The sequence below is a fragment of the Eublepharis macularius genome, chromosome 5 (assembly GCF_028583425.1).
Source record: "Eublepharis macularius isolate TG4126 chromosome 5, MPM_Emac_v1.0, whole genome shotgun sequence".
Classification (NCBI taxonomy): Eukaryota; Metazoa; Chordata; class Lepidosauria; order Squamata; family Eublepharidae; genus Eublepharis; species Eublepharis macularius.
Genome location: NC_072794.1, coordinates 151795791 through 151821255, shown reverse-complemented (window position 1 = coordinate 151821255; position 25465 = coordinate 151795791). Strand labels below are relative to the sequence as shown.

The following is a 25465-nucleotide window of genomic DNA, read 5'->3' as shown; positions in this document are numbered from 1 at the left end:
TCCTGCAATTCCATGCATGCAAGATTTCACACGCATTGCTGTCCCCAGCCCACTGAAATCCCACTCTCTTTTTAATAATATGTAAACTATTCTCCATATAAATAGGATGAAGGGGGAAACCAAGGCAATGAACAGTCTGAACAATGTACCAAAAAGTATTTTTGCAAATTACATAAAGACCTATACATATTGTTCTAAACAGGAAAGCCTTATCATCTTTATTACATATCTCCAGCACATCTGCCAGAATTTCTAAACCAAGCATGTTGTAATATTTAAAATGTTAGACTGAGATCTGGAAGACCCAGGATGAAATCCTCACTCTGCCAGGAAAGCTTGCTGGGTGACCTCGGGCTAGTCATTCTCTTTCAACCTAACCTACCTCACAGGGTTGTTGTCAGAGTGTTGGAAGCTGCTTTGTGTCCAGATGGGAGGAGGAAAAGCAGGTGGTAAGTAGGTGGGTAGATAAGTTGATAAGACAGACAGACCTAGGTATGCATCCCACTCAGTGCAGAAGGAAGGAGTCTCAAGTTGTGTTTGTCTTGCCACAACTCTGGAAGAGCTGCGACTGACCCAAGGTTACCCAGCTGGCTTCAAGCGGAGGGATAGGGAATCAAATCTGGAATAAAACCTTTCAATTCACAAATGACTTAGGGGAACACCATAGGGTTTTCAAGGCAAGAAAAGTTCAGGGCTGAATCCACACGTTCCGGCATAGCACTAAACTGTTGGAATGCCAGCGTCTTCCTAGCGTGATTTCTGACGTCATTGCGCCATGAGAGCGGCATCGTGGCACGATAACGTCAGAAATCGCGCTAGGAAGATGCTGGCATTCTGTTTAGTGCTATGCCGGTACGTGTGGATTCAACCCAGAAGTGATTTACCATTGCCTGCCTCTGTATAGCAAGCCTGGGCTTCCTTGATCGTCTCCCTTCCAAGTTCGAATCAGAGCTGACCCTATTTAAATTTCAAGATCTGACAAAATCAGGCTAGCCTGGGCCATCTCTGAAGACCATAGATACAGCCCTCTATTTCAGAGGTTTCAGCCAACTCTCCTGATTCAATTTGTACCTGGGAGACGGACATATCTTGACTTGATTTCTCATGCCTGAAAATGCATCTTTATGAGCACTAAAGCAAAGTACTTTGAACTATTAAGTCTGACAAGTTATTATAGGACAATTATGCTCTTTGTAGCGTAACACACCTTTTGCTTTTAAATCATGTGGCTAGAGCCAGACACCACCACCCCTCCCCAGGGCTGTGGCAAATTCTTTCCTGGTTGTTTAAACACAAAAATTTACAACACAGGGCTTCCCTTCTATCCCCCACAGAATCATCTTGAAAACTAGAAATTTATTTATGTTCTTTAAAAGTTTATATTGCGCTCTTAATTCATGTGGGTTCATGTGGCGGCTGACATCATCAAACCTTTTTCTAAAAACAACAATGAAAACAAAAATCAAATAAATGTGAAATTAATTACGTAATTAACAGCCTATACAACAATTAAAAATCCCTGTCTGTGACCAAACACATGTACCACCTCCGCAAATCATTTAAAAACCATGAGTGAAAAGGAGCAATTTAAGCTAAGCATTAAAATTAGCAAAGCTAAGAACTGCTGAATGTCCACTGGGGTACCACCACAGAAAATGCCCTCTTTTGTACCATCCACCTTTGTTAGAAGCTGAGGACAAACGGGAACTATCCAGAAAAGATCAGTAGAGGAAACATGATAGAGGCCTATAAAATAAATACAAGTTTACAAAGACATAGATAGCATTAGCAAGAATCCGATACAGAGTTGAAGAAATGCTGAAAAAGAACATAAGCAATCCTGGCACTGACATTAGACAACACAGGTAGGGCCACATATTGAAAGTAAATGAGAAATACGTAAAGCAACATAGTGGTGAAGTCTGTGGTCCCTAACTGATTAGCAAATCATCTGAGACCCCCACCCACCCACCCTACAATACAGCCCTCCTATCTGAGTAAAAAGCCTTTTTGAATAATTCGGTTTTGCATCGTTTGTGGAAAGCCAGCAGAGTGGGGGCTCGCCTGGCCTCCTCAGGCAGGCCTTTCCAGCCATTCCGCAGGATAGGAGGCCACCACAGAGAAAGCCCATGTATGGGCTGCTCTTGATTTCACCCAAGTGCAGGGTGGCACCTGCACATTGTTCTTCTTCTGTTCTTATCCTAATAGCCAGGCAGGATCAGTACAAATCTAAGCACTTATGTCTACTTAGAAGTAAATCACACTGAATTCCATTGGGCATTCCCCTAGTAATGCTTAGGATTGCAACCTATGTGTCCTGGTCTCAGACTGATACAGGCTCAAGAAGGATACTGATGAGTTGCTGCTGTATTCTCAAGGGTTTGTTTAAGCCAAGGAAATCGTTAGAATCGTCTGACTAACAGAAGTCACCCCAGGACAAGCTTTTGCAAAGTCAACGAATAGGGCAGGGGAAGAGCCTCCACTCATGAGTCCGGGCATGTGTTTTGAGAGGCTCCTTCTTTTTGTCTGCAAAGCATCAGCTGCTATGAAATCAATTAAGAGCTGCTGCCAGACAGGCAGAGAAAAGAAGAGGGAGGAGTGGAAAAGCAGGGGGCGGACACGTAACAGGTGTCGATGCTGAACTTTGGACCCTGACCTGGCATCTGTGCTTTGTAGGAATCAGCTGTGGAAAGAAGAAAACAAATGTCTTTCTTTGCTTCTTGTATCAGGATGTTTGGCAATCAGGGTGGTGGTAGTGGTGGATGCTGCAGAGCAGGAACACTTACACAGCATGCAACTTGTGGGCAGAGGAAGGTTCCTTGGAGAAGAGGATCGGAAGAAGCCTAGGGCCAAGCTACAAGTGACGAATGACACTTGAATGGCGAGTGAACAGACTCACATGTATTCCTCCCTGTTCACTTGCACTCCACTCGATCACTAGTCTGTTCACTTGCCGTTCAAGTGTCATTCGTCACTTGTAGCTTGGCCCCTAGACACCAAAGAGAAACTTTTAGGCTTAGATCAATGGGACATACTCCCTAGAAATAGGGTTGCCTGAAGAACATATCCTAGGACACCCCTTGCTCCCTCTGAAGTCTTTAACACATTGAGGTGGATCGTGACCTTGAATCTTAAAGGAGAGAGGTGGGGGGATCCTAAAACAAATCCTTTTGTTTGCAACTCTCTCATACAAAAGCACCATACCCTGGATTCTTTCATCTGTGAGGAGGACTGCATGAAGCAAACTGCTGCTGAGCTTGCCAAACACCCTTCATTTGAACCCAGTTTCCTCCAGTTTGTCGTGAAACATTCTCCAATTCCCATGATCCAGTTTGTCATGAATTGTCCTCCAATTCCCATGATCATGCACACTCATGCCCTTTGGGGCAGGGACTTCACTGAAGTGTGAATACCACAACCACATGGGCAGTACTACCTATGTGGATTTTTCCCAGTGGTGGTCCTTCCTCCAGTGGGATGGTGATTAAGCAATCCTATCTGTGTGTGTGTCTAAGGTGTTGTCAAGTTAAAGCTGACATACGGCAACCCCACATGGTTTTACCTTTCCAAGGTAAAAGATAAACAAAAGGTGGTTGCCCATTGCCTGCCTCTGCATAGTGATCCTGGACTCTCTCGGTGGTCTCCCATCCAAGTATTAACCAGAACCAACCCTGCATAGCTTCTGAGATCTGACAAACTTGGGCTAGCCTGGACAGCACCAATAGTCACACATGCACAATGGCCATTTGGTATGTTTTATAATACGCAGCTAAAAATACTTCTATGGCTCATTCTCCCAGTATAAACGTATACCACTCATTGAAGAGTAGCTCTCAAAATACATTAATAGATGGATGGTGTTTGATAGTGATGCACTTTCTTCAGATTATTGTTGGTTATAATGGGCCTGCTAGCTTGGATCTTACACACTGCCTGTGTAAGGTACTGGCGGATTTTCCTGGCCTTTTCTTTCCTGTCCTCAGCAGCCCCCTGTGAGCCCTGGAAAGGTAATGCTGATGGTTGGGAGAGCCATGTGAACAAAAGCTGTGCTGCAGCGAGGAGGGGAAAGTGAGAAAAGTTGCTTCTCCTGTCTCTTTTGCCAGCAGCTCTTCCGCTGGAAGAGACAGATGAGGGCAGTTTAGCTTGCTGTTCCTTCCTCATTGAAGCTGCCGACATTGTATGGCTATAGGTTCCCTAATACCCAGTGCCATCTTTTCAGGGCCCACTGGACTTGTTGGTAGAAGGGGAAGGTCAAACACACCCGCCTCTGCTAGTACCTGCTGATGGTGGTACATAGGATTTTTCCATTGGCTCATTTTAGACATTGCATGAAACTATGATCCACATCAACAAATTTTGTTGGCATCTACAAAAGCTGGTTTCATTACTTTTTTGCAGTAGTTTGGGAAGGTGACCCCAGTGAATAAACCGGGGATGAACCAGGATGCTTGTGTTTGTACGTCACACAACACCATTAAGATCCACTGTAGTTAATGAACCCATTTTAAATCCTGGCTATAGAGCCTGGTTTGACAATCCCTAACTAACACTAGTTATGGAGTGACCTTCATTCAAACGATCAACTAACCAATGAACGTGGCTTTACATTATGTCTGAACTGAGCCATTGCCTTGCTGCTGTATCTGTAGTTGAGTATGGGAAGCTACGTGGCAGCCAGATATTACTGCAAGCTTTGGTCGTATAGCTGGGGAACAAGTATCTTAGTAACAAGGAACAAAGCCCTTTCTGCTGCTCGGAGGGTACAGAAGGTTGAGACGTGGCTTAAATTATCTGGAATGGTTCTTCAGCTAAAATGGAATGCTAATTTATAAGGCAGGGAAAGGTTAAGAATATAATTGTCATGCAAGACCTCGCTAAGAGCGGTACATTCTTCGCATTCAGAACGGTCACGTGATCCTCTGTGCTCAAGTAAGAATCTAGAGGGAGGGAGTCCTGGTTTTTCAGAGAACTGTGTGAAAATGAATAGTTGCCAATTTTGGATTAGCTGTCTAAACTTGGCATGAAGGATAAGGCTGCTGACTTTATGTTCAGACATTTAATGGTCCCTATTAATAGGTCTGACTCTTCAGGAGAGATGGAAAACCCAAACCACAGGACAAAGTACATGTTTTCTATGCATCAGATCGTAGCCACAATCCCAGTTGTTTGGGAGGGATCTCTAGAGAATCAACAGTCTAACTCTGGGTATAAGGGAGTTTCACGTATGGCTTTTCCTGAAAGTCAAGGGACAGCAGCATCTCCAGCAGAGATCTCTGGTAGGTTTGCCACCCAAGTTCATGGCCTAGATTACCTAAAGGCATTGGATAGAATACTCCCCTCTGAGAGATGGTTGGCAGGGATTTATTGGTGGTTGGTTTGGCACCAGAGAGATCTTTTCTGAAGTACCTCCTAATTGTGACTCTACTTATACTGTTGATCCTCTTGGTCTAAAGAACCAGCATTGGGTAATGGAGATCTAGGAGGCTTGGGTTCAAGTCCTTCCTCTGTTATGAAGCTCACTGCATGACGTTGGGCCAGACACACCTAACTTCCCTCACAGGACTGTTTTGACAAAAAATTGGAGATGGGGGAACAGCGGATGTTACCTGAGCTCCTTGGCAGAAGGGTAGTGGATAAAAATGTACTAGATAGATACTAGAATACCTGTGGTCCCATCGAGGTTCACAGTAACTTCCTGGACGGACTTTTTAGCCAAAACTAAACAATAACAAATAAATGAAATCTAAACAGAATTCTCCTAAGCCATCCTTTCTGTAAAGGGTGGTGAACGGAACACTAACAGTTCCCAATGCCTGTTGTGATCTGACACGAAGGATTCAAGAAGACCCAACCTGGAGCCACGTGTCACTTACTATTCAGTGTTCAGCTGCACTGAACAGAAGAGGCGGTTTGTTCAGAGTGCCACATGCAACTTGACTTCTTGTATTTGTTGTCCTCTAGCATTCGGAACAATGTTCCCCCAGCCAGTAGCAAATACTGCATATATTAGACACAGCTAGCATAGATGGCCAATTGTTCTGGCCATGTAGGCTGAAGAAATATGGATGGAATTAGGATTGTGACTCAGAGAGCGGATTGATGCAAGTGGCAAACAGTTTACTTTTACAATCTTCTGCTGGGTATTCAGCGAGCAAGGGACTGAAGGACGGGTGCTCCCTTTTTGCAGGACATAGCGTGTGAAGAAAACCCTGTGCAGCAGGAGTCTCTGGGAGTCGATTGCTTGGCCTCTGAGGATATTGCCCAAGAAGAGGTAAAACCAGAGAACGTGAAAACAGCGTCCGGAACAGACTATAACAGCGTCATGAGTTTCTTTAAAACCCTGGTAAGACTTTTTCTTCAATTTTACTCTGTTGTGTTGGAGTTGTGCAGTTTGTTTCAGTATCTTTTATGCAGATGTGGAGGGAAATGTCAAGGAGAGGGAATACTTCCTGTCAGGCAGAGCAGAAATTAATACAAGTTACAGAAATTTGAGTCTGGATGCGAAATGAGGGACATTTAATATTGAAATACTGGGTGGTATTCAACAGTCTGATCAGCTAAAGATCGTCTCGCATTAGAGGAAGATTCCTGGTGTTGGAAGAAATTGTCACCATTAGTTAAGTGGACTGGTAAGATACAACCCAGTAAGAGTACCAGGAATTATTAGCTAAAGCAAAGAACTATTTGTCTTAAAAGGAATGTTTAAGCTACAAGAAATATATGTTGATGGTTTGTTGACCTTTTTATTATTAACTGTGAAAATCAGAACAAAATCATCAGCTCTTCACAGTGCAAATGCTACCCAATAGAGCACAGATAAGAGAATTCAGTGTTACAGAATGGAACGGCTGTAGTAAATCTAATCAAATATCCGTGCAAGTTAACAGGAAATATTACCAACCAAGGCACACTATCATTTTATTGAAGACTTAGAAACTCTCCAACTTATGTTTGGCTCTGTCTTTTAGACTCATTAGCCACATTCTCATATGAACATTCCAGAAATTAATTCAGCTTATTCAAGAACGTAAGAATTGTTTGTCTGGATCCGATCAAGGGTCGAGCTAATCCAACAACTGATTTCCAACAATAGAGAATCCAATCTTATAGGGTTGTTATGAGGAACCCTGCATGTTTCCCTGAACTTTCTAGGGGAATGATATTAAAAAATAATTTAAACAATCAACACGTCTACCACATGTTGGTGATGTTCAGCTGTCTACTGCCTCTCCATACAGAGTTTCAACTTAGCACTCTCCTCCATGAACAGTAAAAAATCCAGTAGCACTTTTTACTATTTTGCAACTACAGACTAACATGGCTAACTCCTCTGGATCTCCTCCATGAATGTACTCTCATTCTGGGGGCAAAAACTCCTATTATCTATCTGGGACCTGAGAGTTTTCTGTCAAATCTGCTTTTGGAGACATTCTTCCTTGTGTTTTAAGAGTCTACCTGTAGGTTACAATGTCCTTGTGCCCCTGCCATGTCTGCTCAGTACTGTTGACCAGGCATGTGCTGGAAAATTGAACTTAAATTTCTAATCATATCCAATTGGGATAGGGGCCACAATGTGCAAGGGCTTCCCCTTTTCCTGACCTGAAAGGTCCCTGGGGATTTGCTATTTGGGAAAACTTACATGTAGCCTATCACTGCATATTAGTCTTCTCAACATGGGAAACAGTGGCCTGTTTCAGATAAGAAAACAGTTCAGGGTGAATGCTAAAGCTACCTCTCCCCATGGGCCAGAATCCCAATCCAAATCAGGCCAGGGCACACACGAGAATTAAATTCTAAGCACGGAACTCCCAGCTCATATCTGGTTCACAGGAGCCGAGCAGATACGAGTAAGAAGAAACACAGGAAAAATATAATATACAGAATATACAAAATCCCGAGCAGGTTTATTGAGAATCTTAATCAAGTCTATTCAGTGGGACTTACTCCCAGGAAAGCAGTCTTAGGGTGGCCCTGTTAGTTGATGCCCTAACTTTCTTTATTTGTTAAACCATTTCTACCCTGCTTTTCCTTTTGGCTCAAGAAGGCATACAAAAACAGTTCAGACATTAGAGATTAAACATAAATAGAATAAAAATCACAAATGCTCCTCCCCCCCTCTGAAAAAGGAAAGATGCCTGCCCCATCAAACCCCCTGGCCAACAGGCAAGCCTTGCATAACACCTTGCATATTTCCAGTGTGGGAGGGGGGTCCCCCTTATTTCTTCAGAGGGCCCATTCCACAAAGCGGGAGCCACAATAGAAAAGGCCCAAGATCTGATTGATGCCAGGTGGGCCACCATAAGTCAAGGTCAGCCGGTGGCAGCCTGAAGATCATATTTGGCACATGGGGACATATTGAAGAAGACAGCTATCTCCCTGTGCGGTCCTTATCCTTTCCCCCACGTCTATCCTTAGTTTTAAATGCGCATATCTATAATTTTTGCCTTTGGTCCTAGATTGACAATCATTCTTCACATACTTTCACTTATTTGATGACGCGCATTCCATGGGTTATTTTTGTTTTCTTGGTTATTCAGGTTTCTCCAAGTAAAGCGGATTCCAAGAGTGATACAGAGGACAAGGTGAGTGTTTTGTTTGTTTCTGTCTAATCTGGATTAGTACATGTTTTTTGCGCTGGTTCATGCATGCCTGTCTCAGCTGAATATGTAAACGGGTTTCATTGAAAATAATTGTGTTTGGGTAGGTATTGTGTGATACAAAAGTTCACCCTTTTACCTTCCCTTTCCTCCATCAAGCTCCAGATAGCATCCTAGAACAGGGACTGGACCATTGTCAGCAACATAGCTGAATGGCCATTTTAACCTGAGTCTTCTCAGTCAAAATTTGACACTCTTATCAATCCATTACACATATGATTGGCACATTCACACATGCGGGTCATTCAAGTGACACCGTGCACATATGAAGCAGCCCCTATGCCTTATACTCCTCCCCAAACATTATGTGGATGCTGTTCTGAGCCGTTGGAAGAAAAGGGTAAAATAAAAATATAAATAAATTAAAATACTTGGTGGCAGACCTGAGTTTTCTTAGGGTCTTAAGGCAACCCTAGATTTGATGAGGGGATCCTTGTATCTTATACATTTCTCTGCCCATTCATCACTAAAGCACAGGTTGTTAGTGTCTATTTTTCAATAAAATGTTGAATATATAGGTAAAGGATGCTCAATCTTCCCCCATGCCCTATCTTACTGTGCTCCATTGATTTCAGCACCACCGCCACCTCTTGGCACCAATAGCAAAAGTGAGTAAGATTGTAAGGAAAATGTTGACTGCATCAGGATACAGCTGAATGGCAATTTTAACCTGGTAAAGCATCAGAGAAGACTGGGTGTATCTCTCCTTCCTTGTGTGATCCTTTTTTGTACCACACACACTTTAGATATGGGCAGGTGGATGCATATGTGGAAATATGTGATTTCCCCCCATTTAAATAGGGCCCTTAGGAAGAAATCTTTCCTGGCCCTGGTACCTAAGATCTGTTTAAGTGGAAATGCTGTGTACTGTTCCAGGGACCTTTCACAGCCAGAGCACGTCCTTTGAGCTATGACCCTTCATTGGAAGACCATGCTTCTTTATCAAAAGCTCCATTCCCGCAAGTGCCTCGCCTGCAAATAAACTGGACAATTAAGTTTGCAATTTATTTTTGTTGTGAGCAAGGTTTTCTTTTTAGTTAGGGAGTCAGACATGAGGGTGTACGATAAATCTTCCAGCTGTTATCCCATTTGGAGTAAAGACAGGTGCATCTTAGTCCATGAGCAGATGCTGTTTTTTCTACTGTGGGGCTAACTCTGCTTGCTCCTGCTTTTGCTCTTCTATGGACACATGTTTCAGTCTCCAAAGTCAGTATTGTTTTTTGCTCCTCCCCTCATACTTTGAAAAAACTTTTCCCCAGTGCCTTGCACAATTATCCATATTTGGTGCACTGTTTTTTGGAAAGCGGATATTTAAAAAACAACCACCACCTTTGAAGCACCGCTCTAGGTAAGAGCAGAGTAAGTTGCTTCTTGATTGTCACAAGGCCAGCTAATCAGCACCACCAGCTTCTCCTGGAAACAAACAACCAACTATTGAGTTTGATTCAGTTTGGAAGTTTATACATCCTTCCAAGAACGGATGAGTGTGGATCCATGGAAGGCTCTGAACTCACTAGGGCTACCACCTTCCTGGAGATCTTCCATAATTACAACTGATCTCCAGACTAGAGAGGTCTGTTCCCCTGGAGAAAACGGCTGGTTTAGAAGGTGGACTCTATGGCCGAGGTTCCTCTCCCCTCCCAACTCTGCTTTCCCCATGTCCCACACTCAAATTTCCAGGAATTTCCCAACCAAAAGTTGGCAATTCTAGCACTCATGCAAAATTCATCCAGCTTTGTTCTTATTTTGATTATGAATTTCCAAGTAAGAAATCACATGTTCAATGTTATCTTCCACATACTTGCCATGCCTTTAAGCCTACACAACAGCCAACCCTCCTCCCAAAGTCCTGTTTATTGCATGCATTCTTGCCATGAAATTACTGTTTGCTTGTTTTTACATACACAGGGAAGTTTTTTGTTTCATGTAGATCTAGGTCAGGGGTGGGGAACTGGTAGCCGTCTATGGGTACTAAATCAGTTACCTGGTCTCAGACAGTCCAACCAGAAAAGTTTCATTTTGTAAAATATACTTTCTACTGAAATGTTATGGATCTTTTGGATTTTACATGTAATATCTAAATGTACATATTTTATATATAGTACTGTGAAGTCATTTCTGGTGCAAACTTTATTACGAGGCTGACCATTCCCTCCCTTGGACTACTTTATGGACAATATCATCGCCTGGGAGACTACTGAAACTAGGCATTCTTGTAGGCTAGTCTTTGGAAATTATTAAACAGGAGGATAAACAGACTCAGAAACTTTTTCTGATAAACAGACTCCAAAGGAATGTTCCAACCAACCTATGTTGTAGCTGTGCTCTGGACAAGAATGATTTTGCCTGTTCTTCAGGAATTATCCAGCCATGTTTGCATTCAAAGCAAACCAAGCCCATATTTGCTTCCAAGTAATCTGTCTCTAAAGTCATAGTCCTGCCTGTGCCAAGTTCCCAATGATTTTAATAGAGAGTAAGAAGACAAGGTCATTTCCTAAAGTCTCTGTGTTTACTATCTTCTTGGTCCCATAGAATAAATAGTAGCCATTGTGGCTCAATTACCAGCTGCCATAGGTTAGACATCATTGCTGTATTATAGATCTAGAGGAGTTAGCTGTGTTAGTGTGCAGTAGCAAAATAGCAAAGAGTCCAGTAGCACCTTTAAGACTAATCAACTTTATGGTAGCATACACTTTCGAGAGCCACAGCTCTCTTCATCAGATGCATGTGATGAAGAGCTGTGGCTTTCAAAAGCTTATGCTACAATAACATTGGTTAGTCTTAAAGGTACTACTGGACTGTTTGCTATTTTGCAGCACTATGAAATCATTTACCAAACAAAATTCTTGTGAATTTTTGGGATGGACAGTGCAGGACCTAAGAATAATTAATGGAAGTGCAGAGTCTTCCATTACTGATGGAACAGAGTTTAGAGTTGTGGGGTAAAATAACACAGTGGTGAATGCTGCTAGCCCAGCTACGACTCCCTTCATAGCCTTCTTCTCTTCTGGTTTAGCTCTAAAGCATCAGGAGAGATCAAGGAGTCAGATTTGTCCAAGGTGCCATAACTTGATGACCCCTGTCTTCAAGGAAATCCAGTAGGATTTCTCATCCTCAGTGCTTCTTGGTAGGGCCTGAAGAGGCTTCCATTGGAGAACTTGACCTCTGACCTGTTTGATGTCAGTGAGATGGGTTTCCTTCTTAGCAAATATCATTGCACACTGAGAACTAAAATATTGACTTTCATTAATTTGAATTATTATTATTATTATTATTATTATTATTATTATTCATAGAATATATATGCCTATTTGTTACCTTCACAGTAACCCAGAGATCATTGTTAATCCCACTTCAAAGAAAAGGAACTGGAGTTAGAAGAAAGCAATTCTTGTGCCACCTAATGCATCCACAGTTGACAAAATTTTGAACTCAAGTTTCCCAGGGTCAAATCCAACATACTGCTCATTAGGTCATACTGATTTATATTACTTTGGCAACCGGTAATGCCTTAGTTATTCCTTTGTGTCCAAATCCTCTTATAGTAAGTGGGATTGCAGCATTGCATTGGTTTTCTAGCATTTCTGGGGGAACTTATCAGGTTTTGTTAATAAAATGAAAAGCAGTGGCAGACTGAAGGCTGATGGACTATAACTGAAGCAAATAAATGAATAATGGCAGAAATGCATCCTGCAAAGACAGCTTATCCTCCATTACAGATGACCCTTTGAAATGCCCAGTCATGGGATAGTGTTGGGTATGAATCAGCCTCAACTCTCAATTCATGCAGAATTCATGGTAATGCTTGCCAGGAAGGGACCTCATATCATTGGTATTTTAAGACTGAGAGCCAAGCTACAGGTGACGCCTGACACAGGTTGGACACTTGTCAGCTTCCCTCAAGTTTTGATGGGAAATGTCGGCATCCTGGTCTTACAGCTTGGCTCTCCATTTAATTGAAGTTTACAGAAACCCCACACACACACCGAGCAGACGGGAAGGGGGGCGCCTGGCGAGAGCCCGATGCCTGCACTCCCCTCCTGACTGCATGTTCTCCCTCCCATAGACTGCTGGTCTGTAAACTTCAATTAAATGGAGAGCCAAGCTGCAAGACCAGGATGCCTACATTTCCCATCAAAACTTGAGGGAAGCTGACAAGTGTCCAACCTGTGTCAGGCATCATTTGTAGTTTGGCTCTGAGTTCAGGCCCTGCCAAAAAGTGTTGAGAATGAGAAACCCTACTGGATTCTTCTCATATAGGTAATGCTTTGCAAAATCTGAGCATGTGTCCTAAATCTTGTCCCAGAATCATCTGCAATGTCCTGGGGTTTCTCAGCAGATGAATTGGGAAAGCATTGTTCTGGGCAGGGAGGAGGGAATGGATTCATGATTCTCACAAGGCCCAGCCAATGAACAGAATGTTTGAAAAGCACTCCAGCAGTACATAATAATGGTGGAAATTGTACCCAGATGTTAAATATATGAAGCTCCCCTATACTGAGTCCGTTCATTGGTCCCTCTTCTCTGACTGGTAGTACCTCTCCAGGGATTCAGGGAGAGAAAGGCCCTTCCCAGTCCTTGCTCCCTGGAGACACCAACGGCTGATCCGGAGCCCTTCTGTAGGCAAACCAATGAGCCAATGCCCCATCTTAAAATTTTATCTTAACTTAAAAAATAAATAAATAAACGGAATTAAATAACAATGTACTGAATTATCTTCAGTGAGGCATAGTCTGTGGATGTGAGTAATACTGAATTACAATTCTGCAATTATGTATATTGTGAGTAAACAAGAAAGTGGAACTTGTAATGAGGACTTAACTTTGAATGATGTTGTACAAGGCAACTCAAGCAGGCAAGACCCACGGAGGACAGCTTGCTGAGAAGACGATGGCTGATTCCCACGCAAAAGGCACCAAGAAAAAGAAACCAGACAGCCCCAGATTAGGACACAGTACATTTAGCAAACTGTTTAGGCATAAGGTCGGTATTGGAGAATAACAAAAAGAGAACCCTGAATGGCAACAGATGAATATTAGTTAAACTCAGAATGAAACATTGCAGCTATCAGATTACATGGAGGACAAAATCTTGGCAGGTGTTTTCATGCTAAAACTCATCTCAATGGGGAGAGGGAAAGAAAGTATCTTGAGCATTTTGGAAATCTGGAAATTTATAACATCTGTGAATTCAGGGTTCAATAAAAATAAATCCTTCTGAACATACCATAATAACCATAATGTCATTGTCATAAGTCCCTTTTGCTAACAAAACCTGTTTCCTTTAACTAGAATTTAGATCTGACAAACAATGAAGAATAAAAGGCACACTGCCTGCCTTATTTAATAGCATTTATATCTTGTGTTTTGAGTGATAATGTGTAACATTACAAAAAATGCAGACCTTAACCCCCTTTCTAAATGTTATGAGGAATGCATGGAGGGATGGCATTGTGACAACAAACTCTGCCCTGACCTACATGTGTTCGTTGGTAGGTGGCTGATTCTACGCATGTTTGATAATGCACTTTATCAGTCGTTTGAGGTGGATTTTTTGTTCCGCACACAAAAAAATCCGTTCCAAATGATCTCTAAAGAGGATTGGAAGTGCATTATCCAACATGTGCGGAATCACCGAGTATGTATAGAGCCTACACATGTATAAGAGCATGTATTCGTAGGTGCAGCCAGGAATTCTGAAAAAGCAATATTCCTGATCACATGGACAGCATTGTACTCGCATGTATGTGTGGACTCATAGGTTGTACCCATATATGTCCAATGAATGTGGATAGGTTTATTTATATTTAAGTTGGAGGTACAGCTCTCCATCACAATTCTGTACCATCACAATACATGTTCAAGCCCTTAGGCTTACGTCTGGCGAAATGAACTATCAGTTTCCATGTATGAAATACAATTTGCTCCCACATTTCCAAGCCCCAGTTAGGTGGGGATATTCCCCCCCCCCCCTGCCAGCCTTTCCAGTGCCTTAAAATAGATCCCTGGCTTCACAAAGCATTCAGAGCCTAGACTCTTCCATAACCATCTATGTTATTCACATTTGAGATCCCACAAAACACCGACAAAAGCTTGTTAAGATTCAAATTTACTCATTTATACCTTGCCTTTCTCACTGAGACTCAAGGCACATTACAGAAAATGAGCAAACAGTGGCAAGAATTAGATTAATCATATTGAAAAAATGCTGGCAACAATCTTACTGTCATTTGGACAATTCCGAAGCAGAGCAGACGCATTTTTCTTACTGCGAAAGTGGCATGCCTTCTTCTGCTTTCCATATTTCAATTTTAAGATGCACCCAATAGGTGCAGAACAGACTGTTGTTAACATTAGCCAGGGAAACTGTTTGCGGGACTCATTTCCACTGGTCTACACAGTCCACTTTTAGCACTTTCTATAGCTACATTTCTGCTCATGCACCAAAGAGACTCCTTTAGCAGTAGCAGCTGACTCCCATCTCTTTTAACAGCACTTGCAACAAGGATTCTAGTTTTTTGTGGCTTTGAGATAGAGATGTGTGACTGCAGTGATGCACCTGCGGGGAAACCACCACTTCCCCTCCCTCTGACTCCCCCTCCCCTTCGCCGCAGTCAGTTCTGTGATTCCCTTGCTGAGAGTCAAGGAGGAAGCAGGCTGAAGTCGCAGTGCTGCTGATCATCTCTTTGGAAACGCAAGGAGTCGTTTCTGCTGGCAGATTGACCTTGCGTCTGCCACAGGGTGCGTTGGCAGCTGCCTTTTCAAACAGCAGTAATTTACTAGTGCATTAACTTCAGTCGGAAAGTTCTTTACTTCTGTATTGCTTGTAATGCCACACCTTTGGGGAATAAGCCATTTTGGATCCTCTCTACTGTGTCTCTGGCTGAAATGAATACTAGTTATCCCACATTCTCTTATATTGGGTAAGAAAATAATGTTGCTTTTTGAAAAGAACATCTGCCTGACTCTTTCTGCCCAGGAGTAAGGAGTAACACTGCATGCCTCTGTTTAGACTCTCTCTCTAGTTATTTGGAGGAACCTCCAGAAACCCATTGTATATTCCAGAAATAATTTAACATGCTGATAATCTGCAAGCCATATAGTGGTAGGAGCACATCTAGGTGTTGATTTGTAGATGTGAATTTGCAAACCATATATGATTTCCAAGTCTCCGGAACTAAATATATTCCGAGCTAAGAGTCCTTCTGGATTGGACCAGGTTACATCTGGTGTGATCCTCATTGTGGCCCCAGGAATACCACAAATAGGGCACATAGGCTAAAACTTTTTTTGCAGCTGTTCCAAGGTATACTGTTTCTGAAACTGGCGGTTCCATTTAGCCATCATGGCTACTAGCCATTGATGGATATTCTCTAATTAGTTTCAGCAGTATGAGTATATCACTAGTAAAATACACTTGATTCATTTTGCAAAACTTAATAGGATTTGAGTTAGTCCAGAATTCTAGGCTTCCTGAGTATAACCCCATCAGTGTATTGTTAAATTTGCCCATAACTCAATAGTTTTACCCACTGATCAGAAGGGGGTAGAAGGGAAAGAATGGCAACATTGTATCCTCAAGAATGTATAGGGACAAAAACCCTTGAGATGCAGATGGAAAATATTAACCTCATGCAAAAATTCCACTCAGACACCCACATGGAATTTTTGTGAGTAGGGGGCTTAGATAATAAAGTACATTTATTTGTAACGGAATGTCAGTGGGAAAGATACTTAGGGAAATCCTATAAAACTGTAAACGATTTGATAGTGTTTTTAAAGGGGGGAAAGCAGCTATTTTGCTAAAAGTTATACCTTTAACACAACAGTTCAAAGTACCACACCCTATCGGGTCAAGTTTGATACAGCAGCTCTAATTGTATTTGCAAGGAAATCAGTTCCAAATAATTCAGAGGCAGTTACTTCTGAGTGAAGGAGGCATGGTATAGCCCAATTTCAAGAGATCTCAAAAGCTAAGCAGGGTCAGCTATGGTCAGAACTTGGATGGGAGGCCACCAGGGATGACTGGAGCTGCTCAGCAGAGAAAGGTAATGACAAACCACCTCTGTTTTTCACTTAGCTTGAAAGCCCCTTGCTGGAATCACCGTAAGTCGGTTGCGACTTGACAGCACATTCATATGTACTTCTGAACAGACATGTTCAGTCTAATAGGATATCAGCTAACATGCTTTCATCCTTCTCCATCTAGAAGGCTAAACAAACAAGGAGGAGAGGCAACATTCCCCCTCATTTACATCTCCCCAACACTGAAGTGAGTGGAGCAGCCCCTACTCACACAGACCTCCACGTGTGCCATACCAAACTTAACACTAGTGTGAGTGGAGTAGCCTCTGCTCACGTGGAGCTCTGTGTGTGCCACACCAAACTTAAATCAAATATTTATCAACAGACAAAGGCTAACGTTTGCCCCAGCAGACGGTTTCAGTTGCAACAAGATGCAGGAAAGAGCATGAATAGTGAGAGTCTCTCTACACAAGACGTGACACGTGAAGAACATGTGTCAGGAGATGCAATGCAAAGGGTAGTTTAAAAAGAGCTGGCAGCAGGGCAAGGGCTTTGCTATACACTGGAGCTGTGTAAAGAGGCTGTGAAATGCCAGAAGGGAAACTTCAGTGCATTATAATCTCTCCAGATCCAAGCCTGGCTCTGGAAGGCAACTCCAGCCCATTTTAATTCCTTGCTGCCCTCTGGTTGAGATCCCACAGAGTTCTAGACTGGAGAGGTGAAATTGACAGAGTCTTAGGGGAGGCAAAGATGAAATTAACAAACCCTCTGAGAAGCGTCTCCCAGCTAAATGCATCTCCCTACACTTGACAAACACGTGCTTCTTTGTCATGTCCAAAGTAATGCACAAATTTCACCTGCTTCAGAAAAAACATGCTTCTCACCATGGGTTGCGATGCCCAAATTCCCCATTATTTATTCACTTAAAAGATTTATGCCCTGCCTTTCCATCTTTGAGAAAGAATCAGAAGGCAGTTTCCAACATTTTAAAAATAAATAAATAGCAACATCATTTTTTTAAAAAAAAAGTATGGAAAAGCAACATAGCCAGACAGGGCGCAGAGACAATTTATCACCGATTGTCCCAAATGCTTTTTCAAACCACAAAGCTTTAACCTGTCAACCATTCTGAACATTCACGAGATAGAAAAGGCTGCGTACATCCCACTCGTTGCACATCCCATGATGGAGAGCAGGAATCGGTCACTAGTTCTTTCTGTTCTCCTTGTAGCTTCTTAAGTCACCTTTATTCTATTTTGCTTTTTTACAATAAAGCATTGTTTTTCAGGTCTTTTTTTATTAAATACTAACTACAAATGAAAGCAATATTTTTTGCTTTAGAAAAAACTAATTTTCTCATCAATTTTCTCGTTGATGTTAATAGCTGGACACAGTTATATGTTATATGTAAAAACTTGTCTTTACATGTTTTTTTAATTCCAAAATATTAATATTCGAGTGTGGGACCCTCAAGGACTTGTGCAAGAGGAGGATTTCCTTCCCCTCTCTCTTCCCCTTTTGCTCTGTTCTCCTTAACTGAACTTCATCTCAGCTTACCTCTTCACCTACAATATCCCTGCTGTCACTCATTCTCTTTTCATCGCTCCTTGAAACTACCAAAATCGTACGAGAGCTCACAAGATCTTGTTGGCCATTTTAGGTTGCATAGACAACTACTGACAACCTCAGCGATGTGGTTGCCTAGGCAATCCCAAATGGCTTCATGATCTCGCTAACTAGTCTCACAAGATCTTGGCAGTTTTAAATTTCTTTGTTTTATTTCACCCCTCCACTTTTCTCTAAATGTAAGATTTTCCCTACAAAGTTGGGGGCTGCTTTTCATTTGCAAAAACTTCTACTCTAGCCCTGGGCAGTCCCATTTTGCATATTTGTTGATCCACGCAGTGGGGCCAAGTTGGAATTTAGATATATGATATCAAATACCATTAAAGATGTGGGGTTTGGAGTCATGTCATCAGGAGGATGCAATGCGTCTTAGCATTTGCGTATTCCATTTCATCCCAAAGCAGTAATCCTAGAAAAACTGTTCACAACAAAGTCCCATTGACAGAAATGGATTCCGCTTCCTTCTGCACACCCCAGTTTTGCCCATCCATGCTATTCCCGAGGGCTCCATGTCCCCCAGGAACAACATTTCAGGGCTCTCAGTGGAGTACAGCAGGAGGGAGAAGGCAAGAAAATGTTATTCCATTATTGGAGCTACACAGGCGGTACCTGTTTTCTGCTACATTGAATCCAAAGACTTTATCCACTGAGACTTCCTCTGGTGGACAAAGCCTTCCATCAACAACAGTGAAAGACTTTCTCTGTTATAGGAAGACTTAGATAAAAGGAGGCATTGGAGCTAACTTAGCATATCTGATCCTCTGTGTTAAGTTTTATCAGCAGAAGGAAGTATTCAGCAGGTTTTAGGCTTTTAAAGAAAATTCTTTAACTGTGATTTGCAAAACAGTCCATTGGGCCTTATTGATTAGCCCTAGAAGCATAGGTCTCTTTGTTGGAGAGATCTGGAAATACTATGAAACAACAGAATGACTCCCAACTTAGGCCTGATAGAGCAGAAGAGACTGAATATACAATCCAGCTCTTCCGTTAACAGGCTGGAATATTCATTCCCCAGAAAGATAGATCCAGAGGAGTTAGCCGTGTTAGTCTGTAGTAGCAAAATAGAAAAGAGTCCAGTGGCACCTATAAGACTAACCAACTTTACTGTAGCATAACCTTTCGAGAATTATGATTCGAGAATTATGATTCAAGAATTATGATTTGAGAATTTCGAGAATTATGATTTGAGAATTTCGAGAATTATGATTCGAGAATTTCGAGAATTTCGAGAATTATGATTCTCGAAAGCTTATGCTACAGTAAAGTTAGTTAGTCTTAAAGGTGCTACTGGACTCTTTTTTATTTTATTCCCCACAAAGAGATTCAGAAGTTTCAAACAGACAGGAAAATTATTTTGGTCTTACCATTCTTCTGCCACATAGGCCGTACTGTCTTCTGTCAACCAACAACAAAGAGATGAATGACTAACTTCCTGACCCATATTACTATTACCTGTAAATAAGCTTCAGTGGTTTGAGCAGATCTTAATTCCAAGTTTGGATCACAGCCTAAAGATTTGAGTATAAGAGTCAGTTTGCTCACAGCAAATTGATTGTGTCAGGACGTTCTACCATGAACAATTTTTGCAAGGTTTTTGGTGCCACACCCTCATATCTTGTGATAGTGATCTCCAGAAAGTCATTGTGGAATTATATCACATTCTAGTGTGCCCTGTCATAATTATGTCACATTGGGAAACGTGGGTGTGGTAGCAATCAACTTAGTCACTCTCCTGACATGATTAGCAATGAATGTTTGAAGAACATGAAGAGCAGCTCCACAAGCCAATGGCTGGGTATAATAAATAATGTTGTAGGAAATGCTTTCCAAAGCTACTGAATTTTTTATTAGATGAAGTTAAAAATAGACAGATCATTTAATGCACTCATTTTGGTGACCATAGTTACAGAACTGGGACATCCCGTGAATTTCTGTTAGTGGCCAATGCATTGGATTCACCAGATGATTACGTGTGTTGTGTACTAACCATTTGTATGAATGCTTCATCACAACTTCAATCCTAGACCTCGATCCACTGTCCGTGAAAACCTAAATGTTTAGGGTTCCCCATGTCAGTCACCAGGCAAAACCTGCTTGATGTAATGGATTCTTGAAAGTAACGAAGATCTCAGATACTGCCTACCGTTAAGGAATGTCAGCTTACCAATGACTTGACTTTGCATTTGTTTTCTCCGTTTCAGTCAAAGAAAGATGCCCAGCAAACAGCTAATATCCAAGTGAGTAACACTGTTGAAAAAAAAATCGTGAGAGCCGTGCTTTCCAATGGCTATGCTTTTCAGCTTGGTGGTTAAAAATAAAATGTCCAGAATTCAATCACTGTCCAGCCTGTGTCATTGCCATATGCTTGTCTTATTAATCACTGAAGTGTTTGAGGATAAGCATGAATGCATAGGCCAGTGAAAGTGGTAACATTCCTTCGCGTATTTCCCCCCCTTCTTATCATGTGGTATCTTTTCCCATTGGTAATGTATAAAATTGTTCCAACTTGTCTTTGGTCTTACAAATTCTTGTTATGCATGCTTCTAGAGTACTGAGCAGCCCGTAGCCATTGATAATGTGAAATCAGAAGCAAACATCCCTCCAGCGCAAGAGATTCCGGCAATAAAGCAGAATATAAAAGCCCCTGAACCTCCAGCCCAACAGCAAGCGCCACCAGCACCAGCCGTCATCATCACCAATGAAATTCCAAAAGAGGTGACAAAGGAGAGATCTGCTTCCACCCCCACACCTCTAAGTAAATTCTTTTGGAAAAAGGTATGTGTGGATCCCAGATATGTTATATATTCATTTCTTTCACTTATAGCCCACTTTTCAACACAGCAATTCTCAAGGCAGAGAAGAGTATATACACACACAATCCAGAAAGAGATTTATAAAGCTTTTTCTCAGGCAATAAAGCAGCTGAATCCAAAGAAAGCACATGTGATCATTTAAAAACGATCATCTTTAAGGCACACTAGATCTTAGTACTAGCAAATATCAAACAGGAACAGACTTGGATCCAGTGCAGCATTTTTCCGGGCAGAAAGCTTTGGAGGCCGTGCAGTTTGGGTGGCAGGAAGAAGCGGAAGGAGAAAAAGTTGCGGAACTCCTTCTGCCTGCAGAAACAGTGTACTAGATCCAAGCCACTAATGCCACATAACCAGGAGTAACTATAGAAAAGGCCCTTTCTACCACCAAACTGATAGACAGTAGGAAAATTAAGTCACATACATGCATACACAACTAAATTCCAGTCCAGTAGCACTTTACAGAACAATAAAAAATTTTCCCGGGTAGAAGATTTCATAAGACAGCTCATTTGTCAGATGCAAATGAGAATGAAGATCCATCAGCCCTTACATCCAGACCAGAAGGTGGGAGAGCTATTCCTGAAACAGTCGGCTTAGGGAGTGGGAAATGGGAGGCACAACCCTCAGGTGATGCTTCCTCGGGTATCCCCTGAGCCCAGGCCATAAAGGGCTTTAAGATAAGAATCAGCAACTTGAATTTAGCCCGGAAACAACTTGTGGGGTTCATACAAAATTATTTTCTTTCTTTCTTTCTTTCTTTCTTTCTTTCTTTCTTTCTTTCTTTCTTTCTTTCTTTCTTTCTTTCTTTCTTTCTTTCTTTCTTTCTTTCTTTCTTTCTTTCTTTCTTTCTTTCTTTCTTTCTTTCTTATTTATGTTATTTATATTCCGCCTTTCTCACTGAGACTCAAGGCGGATTACATAGTGTGAGATTAGTACAATTAGTGGCAAGGACAAGGGCAGGCATTTCCATAAAGTGTCAAGAACATTTCCATAAACAATGTCATGGGGTAAAAGAATATAAGTTTACAAAGATATAGTATTAGCAAGGATCCAGTATAGGGTTGAGGAACTGCTGAAACAGAACATAATAAATTCTAGGACTTACATTGAACAACATAAAGCACAGGTAGGATACAGGAGTATATATTTAAAGCAATAGATAATATGTAAGGCAACATAATGGTGAAATCTATGGTTTCTAACTCATTAGCGAAACATCCTATGTTTCCTGTGGCTAACACCAGAAATCAGTCTGGTTGCCATATTAATAATAATAACTGTGCTTATATATCACTGTTCTGGACAGATTAGTGCCCACTCAGAATGGTGAACAAAGTCAGTGTGATTATTATCCCCACAATACAGCTGAGGAGATGGGGCTGAGAGGAGTGACTTACCCAAGGCTACCAAACTCATGGCAGTTGTGGAACTCAAAGCAGCAGAATGCTGATTCACAGCCCAACCACTTAACCACTATGCTACAGCATACTAAAAGGAGAGATATCACAACTTCCCAGCGAGGGAGAAAAAAAGAAATTTACTTTTTATCCCAATACATGTCAATGTATGCCATTTCAAAATCTGTAAAAAGCAGAATAGGTCAAAACGGTTCTTTGTTTATACCACTTCTATATTCTGCTCAATCCTCCAAAGCTCAAAACAGATTGCCATAAAACAAGAATAAAGTAAAACATATCCCTTTTGATTTTTTTTAGCTTGATTTCCACACAAAGCCGTCTTCCTGATGTAGTATCGTCAGCTGTAGTCAAGGGACTATGATTCTACAATAGTATTCTTACCCTATTATTCCAAACCTATTACTTATTATATTTTTAGCAAACCATAAAATAGCCAGTTGATTAGGTTTTCAGGGTAATTGAAGATCCCGTGTTTTCTATGAAGGGGGAGGGGGAGTCTGGAATTTCCTCCCAGGGTGCAATTGTTATCCCTCACGAAACTAAATCCACTGTATCAACATAGCCTGGGAGACAGATGCATTTGGGCTACAGCTGTAGCAGCAGTAGCTGTAATCTGATCTACGCTATAATGTTTAAAAAATGAACTCCTGGAAGACAGTTTCTGCTTTATTGAGGATGTGTTCGGCTTTGTGGAAAGAAGCAATTTCTGCACCTAAATAAGTGGTGACTGTTTGTCTGGCCTGGAGGAACTAATAGCATTACTACAGAAGCAGCAGCAAAAATTAACAGCTAAAGTAGTGGGGGGTGGGGGGGGTTTACAATTGCCATGGCAAAAGCCCGTCCAAGACATATTGGTTAAAAAGGGTGAATTTGGAGAGGATGAAGTTTGTCAAGCACCACATAAATACTGGTTAGGTTAAATTATTCAAAGGCTTTCTGTGAGCAGGGCCATTTGATTTCAATTTTTATGAGTGTTTATTTAATGGCGGTAGTTAAGCACTGTTAATATTAGATATTAACTTTGATTGGGTGATGTCTTCCAGCAGTTTTCTTTTTGTCGTCTGATGCATTACTGCGTTACGGCTTTGCATTTTGTGTTCGAGAGCGAAAAGACAAAACATCCTGAGAACCTTCTCACAGATTGCTGTTAAGCAGGGCTTTTTTTCTGGGGAAAGAGGTAGTGGAACTCAGTGGGTTGCCCTCAGAGAAAATGGTCACATGGCTGGTGGCATGGAGGACAATCTCAACTCCCCTCTGTCTGGAGATGAGGGGGCGGGGCCACCAGCCATGTGACCATTTTCAAGCGGTTCCAGAACTCCGTTCCCCCGCGTTCCCCCTGAAAAAAAGCCCTGCTGCTAAGACGAATAATGGAGCCGATTCTTTTTAATGCAATTGTATTATTTGTTCTGACTGAGAGCTGAACCATACTGTGTTGGGAGAGGTGCGGTCTCACAACGTTTGCCTTAACGCTGAAAAGCAGCTGTGGGGAGATGAATTTTGATCCGGGTCTTTGTGCTATAACAGGATGGTCAAACTTTCCTCTTTGTTTCTCCAGTAGGAATCCCCCCACTGCCCCCAACTGCTGTTAGCCACAATATTTAACACAGATTCTTGTTTTTCTTCCTCACTGGGGCTAGCAGCAGTTGGAGGGGAGAGCTTTCTATCAAGGAAAGGGAAACGGTGAACCATCTTCCCTCTGCCCAGTACCATTGGATCAGATCCGAATTAGAAAACACATGCACCAACTGGATTTTATGCTAAAATAAATTTGGGCTATCTACTCTCAGACCTCCCATGTAACACGTGGAATGGGACCAGGTATGGTTAGAAGGCAGATGATTCAACTACTTTACTGAAGCTATGCAGGTCTGACTCTGCCCTCTCGCTTTGCTTGGATGACAAACTTCATGCGAACCCTTTGTGCTGAAGCAAAAGAGGGAGATATAGATGTATTAAATAAGCAATATTAAATGTAGTTGACTGAACGTTTATTGAGCAAGGTTCAAGTCCAATAGCACCTTAAAGACCAATAAGAGAGTTTCTGGGGTATAAGCTTTCAAGAGTCAAGTTCTCTTCATCAGATACAAGTAGCAAAGGAGAACTGAGTCATTATATCCCAATCAGAAGGTAAGAGGAGTGTTGCAAAGAAGTAAGATAGGATGTGAAGGTACAATGTGAATGTTAAAAACAATAAAAGCTAAATTGCTAATGATTGCCCAGTGCTTGAATTTTAAGGTAGAACTACATGTCATGATGAACAGGGCTGTTGCCAGAAACAGCAGCTCCATTTTGAGTCTCTTCCTCCTCCTTCATGATATGTAGTCAAAGTCTCTATCTACACGAGACGCCTCAGTGCATGTTCATCAAGTGTAGGGAGACACAATGTTAGCCAGAAAGCATAGTTTAAAAAGACAGAGCTGGTGGAGATCACTCCTCAGAAGGTTTGTCAATTTCATCTTCTCCTCCCCAAAGTCTCTGTCAATTTCACCTCTCCAGTCTAAAACAGTGTGGGATCGCAACCAGAGGGAAACAAGGAAAGGAAATGGGCTGGAGCAGCCCAAAAAAATGATGTTGCTATTTATTTATTTTTAAAATGTTGGAAACTGCCTTCTGATTCTTTCTCAAAGATGGAAAGGCAGGGCATAAATCTTTTAAGTGAATAGATAATGGGGAATTTGGGCATCACAACCCATGGTGAGAAGCATGTATTTCTGAAGCAGGTGAAATTTGTGCATTACTTTGGACATGACAAAGCAGCATGTGTTTGTCAAGTGTAGGAAGATGCATTTAGCTGGGAGACGCTTCTCAGAGGGTTTGTTAATTTCATCTTTGCCTCCCCTAAGACTCTGTCAATTTCACCTCTCCAGTCTAAAACAGTGTGGGATCGCAACCAGAGGGAAACAAGGAAAGGAAATGGGCTGGAGCTG

General features: G+C 41.8%; 1 protein-coding gene across 2 annotated transcripts in view; it reads left to right on the top strand.

Moving 5' to 3' along the window:
* BCAS1 (brain enriched myelin associated protein 1) overlaps positions 1–25465 on the top strand; it is a 71217-nt gene that overhangs the window by 23129 nt on the left and 22623 nt on the right. Inside the window, exons 5-9 of one of the 2 annotated variants that reach the window (XM_054981801.1) lie at positions 6188–6343; positions 8538–8582; positions 13500–13640; positions 20509–20544; positions 20855–21082. In XM_054981801.1, coding sequence (XP_054837776.1) covers positions 6188–6343; positions 8538–8582; positions 13500–13640; positions 20509–20544; positions 20855–21082 — 606 coding nt within the window. The remainder of the gene's footprint in view (positions 1–6187; positions 6344–8537; positions 8583–13499; positions 13641–20508; positions 20545–20854; positions 21083–25465) is intronic. The other variant, XM_054981802.1, reaches the window with a different exon arrangement.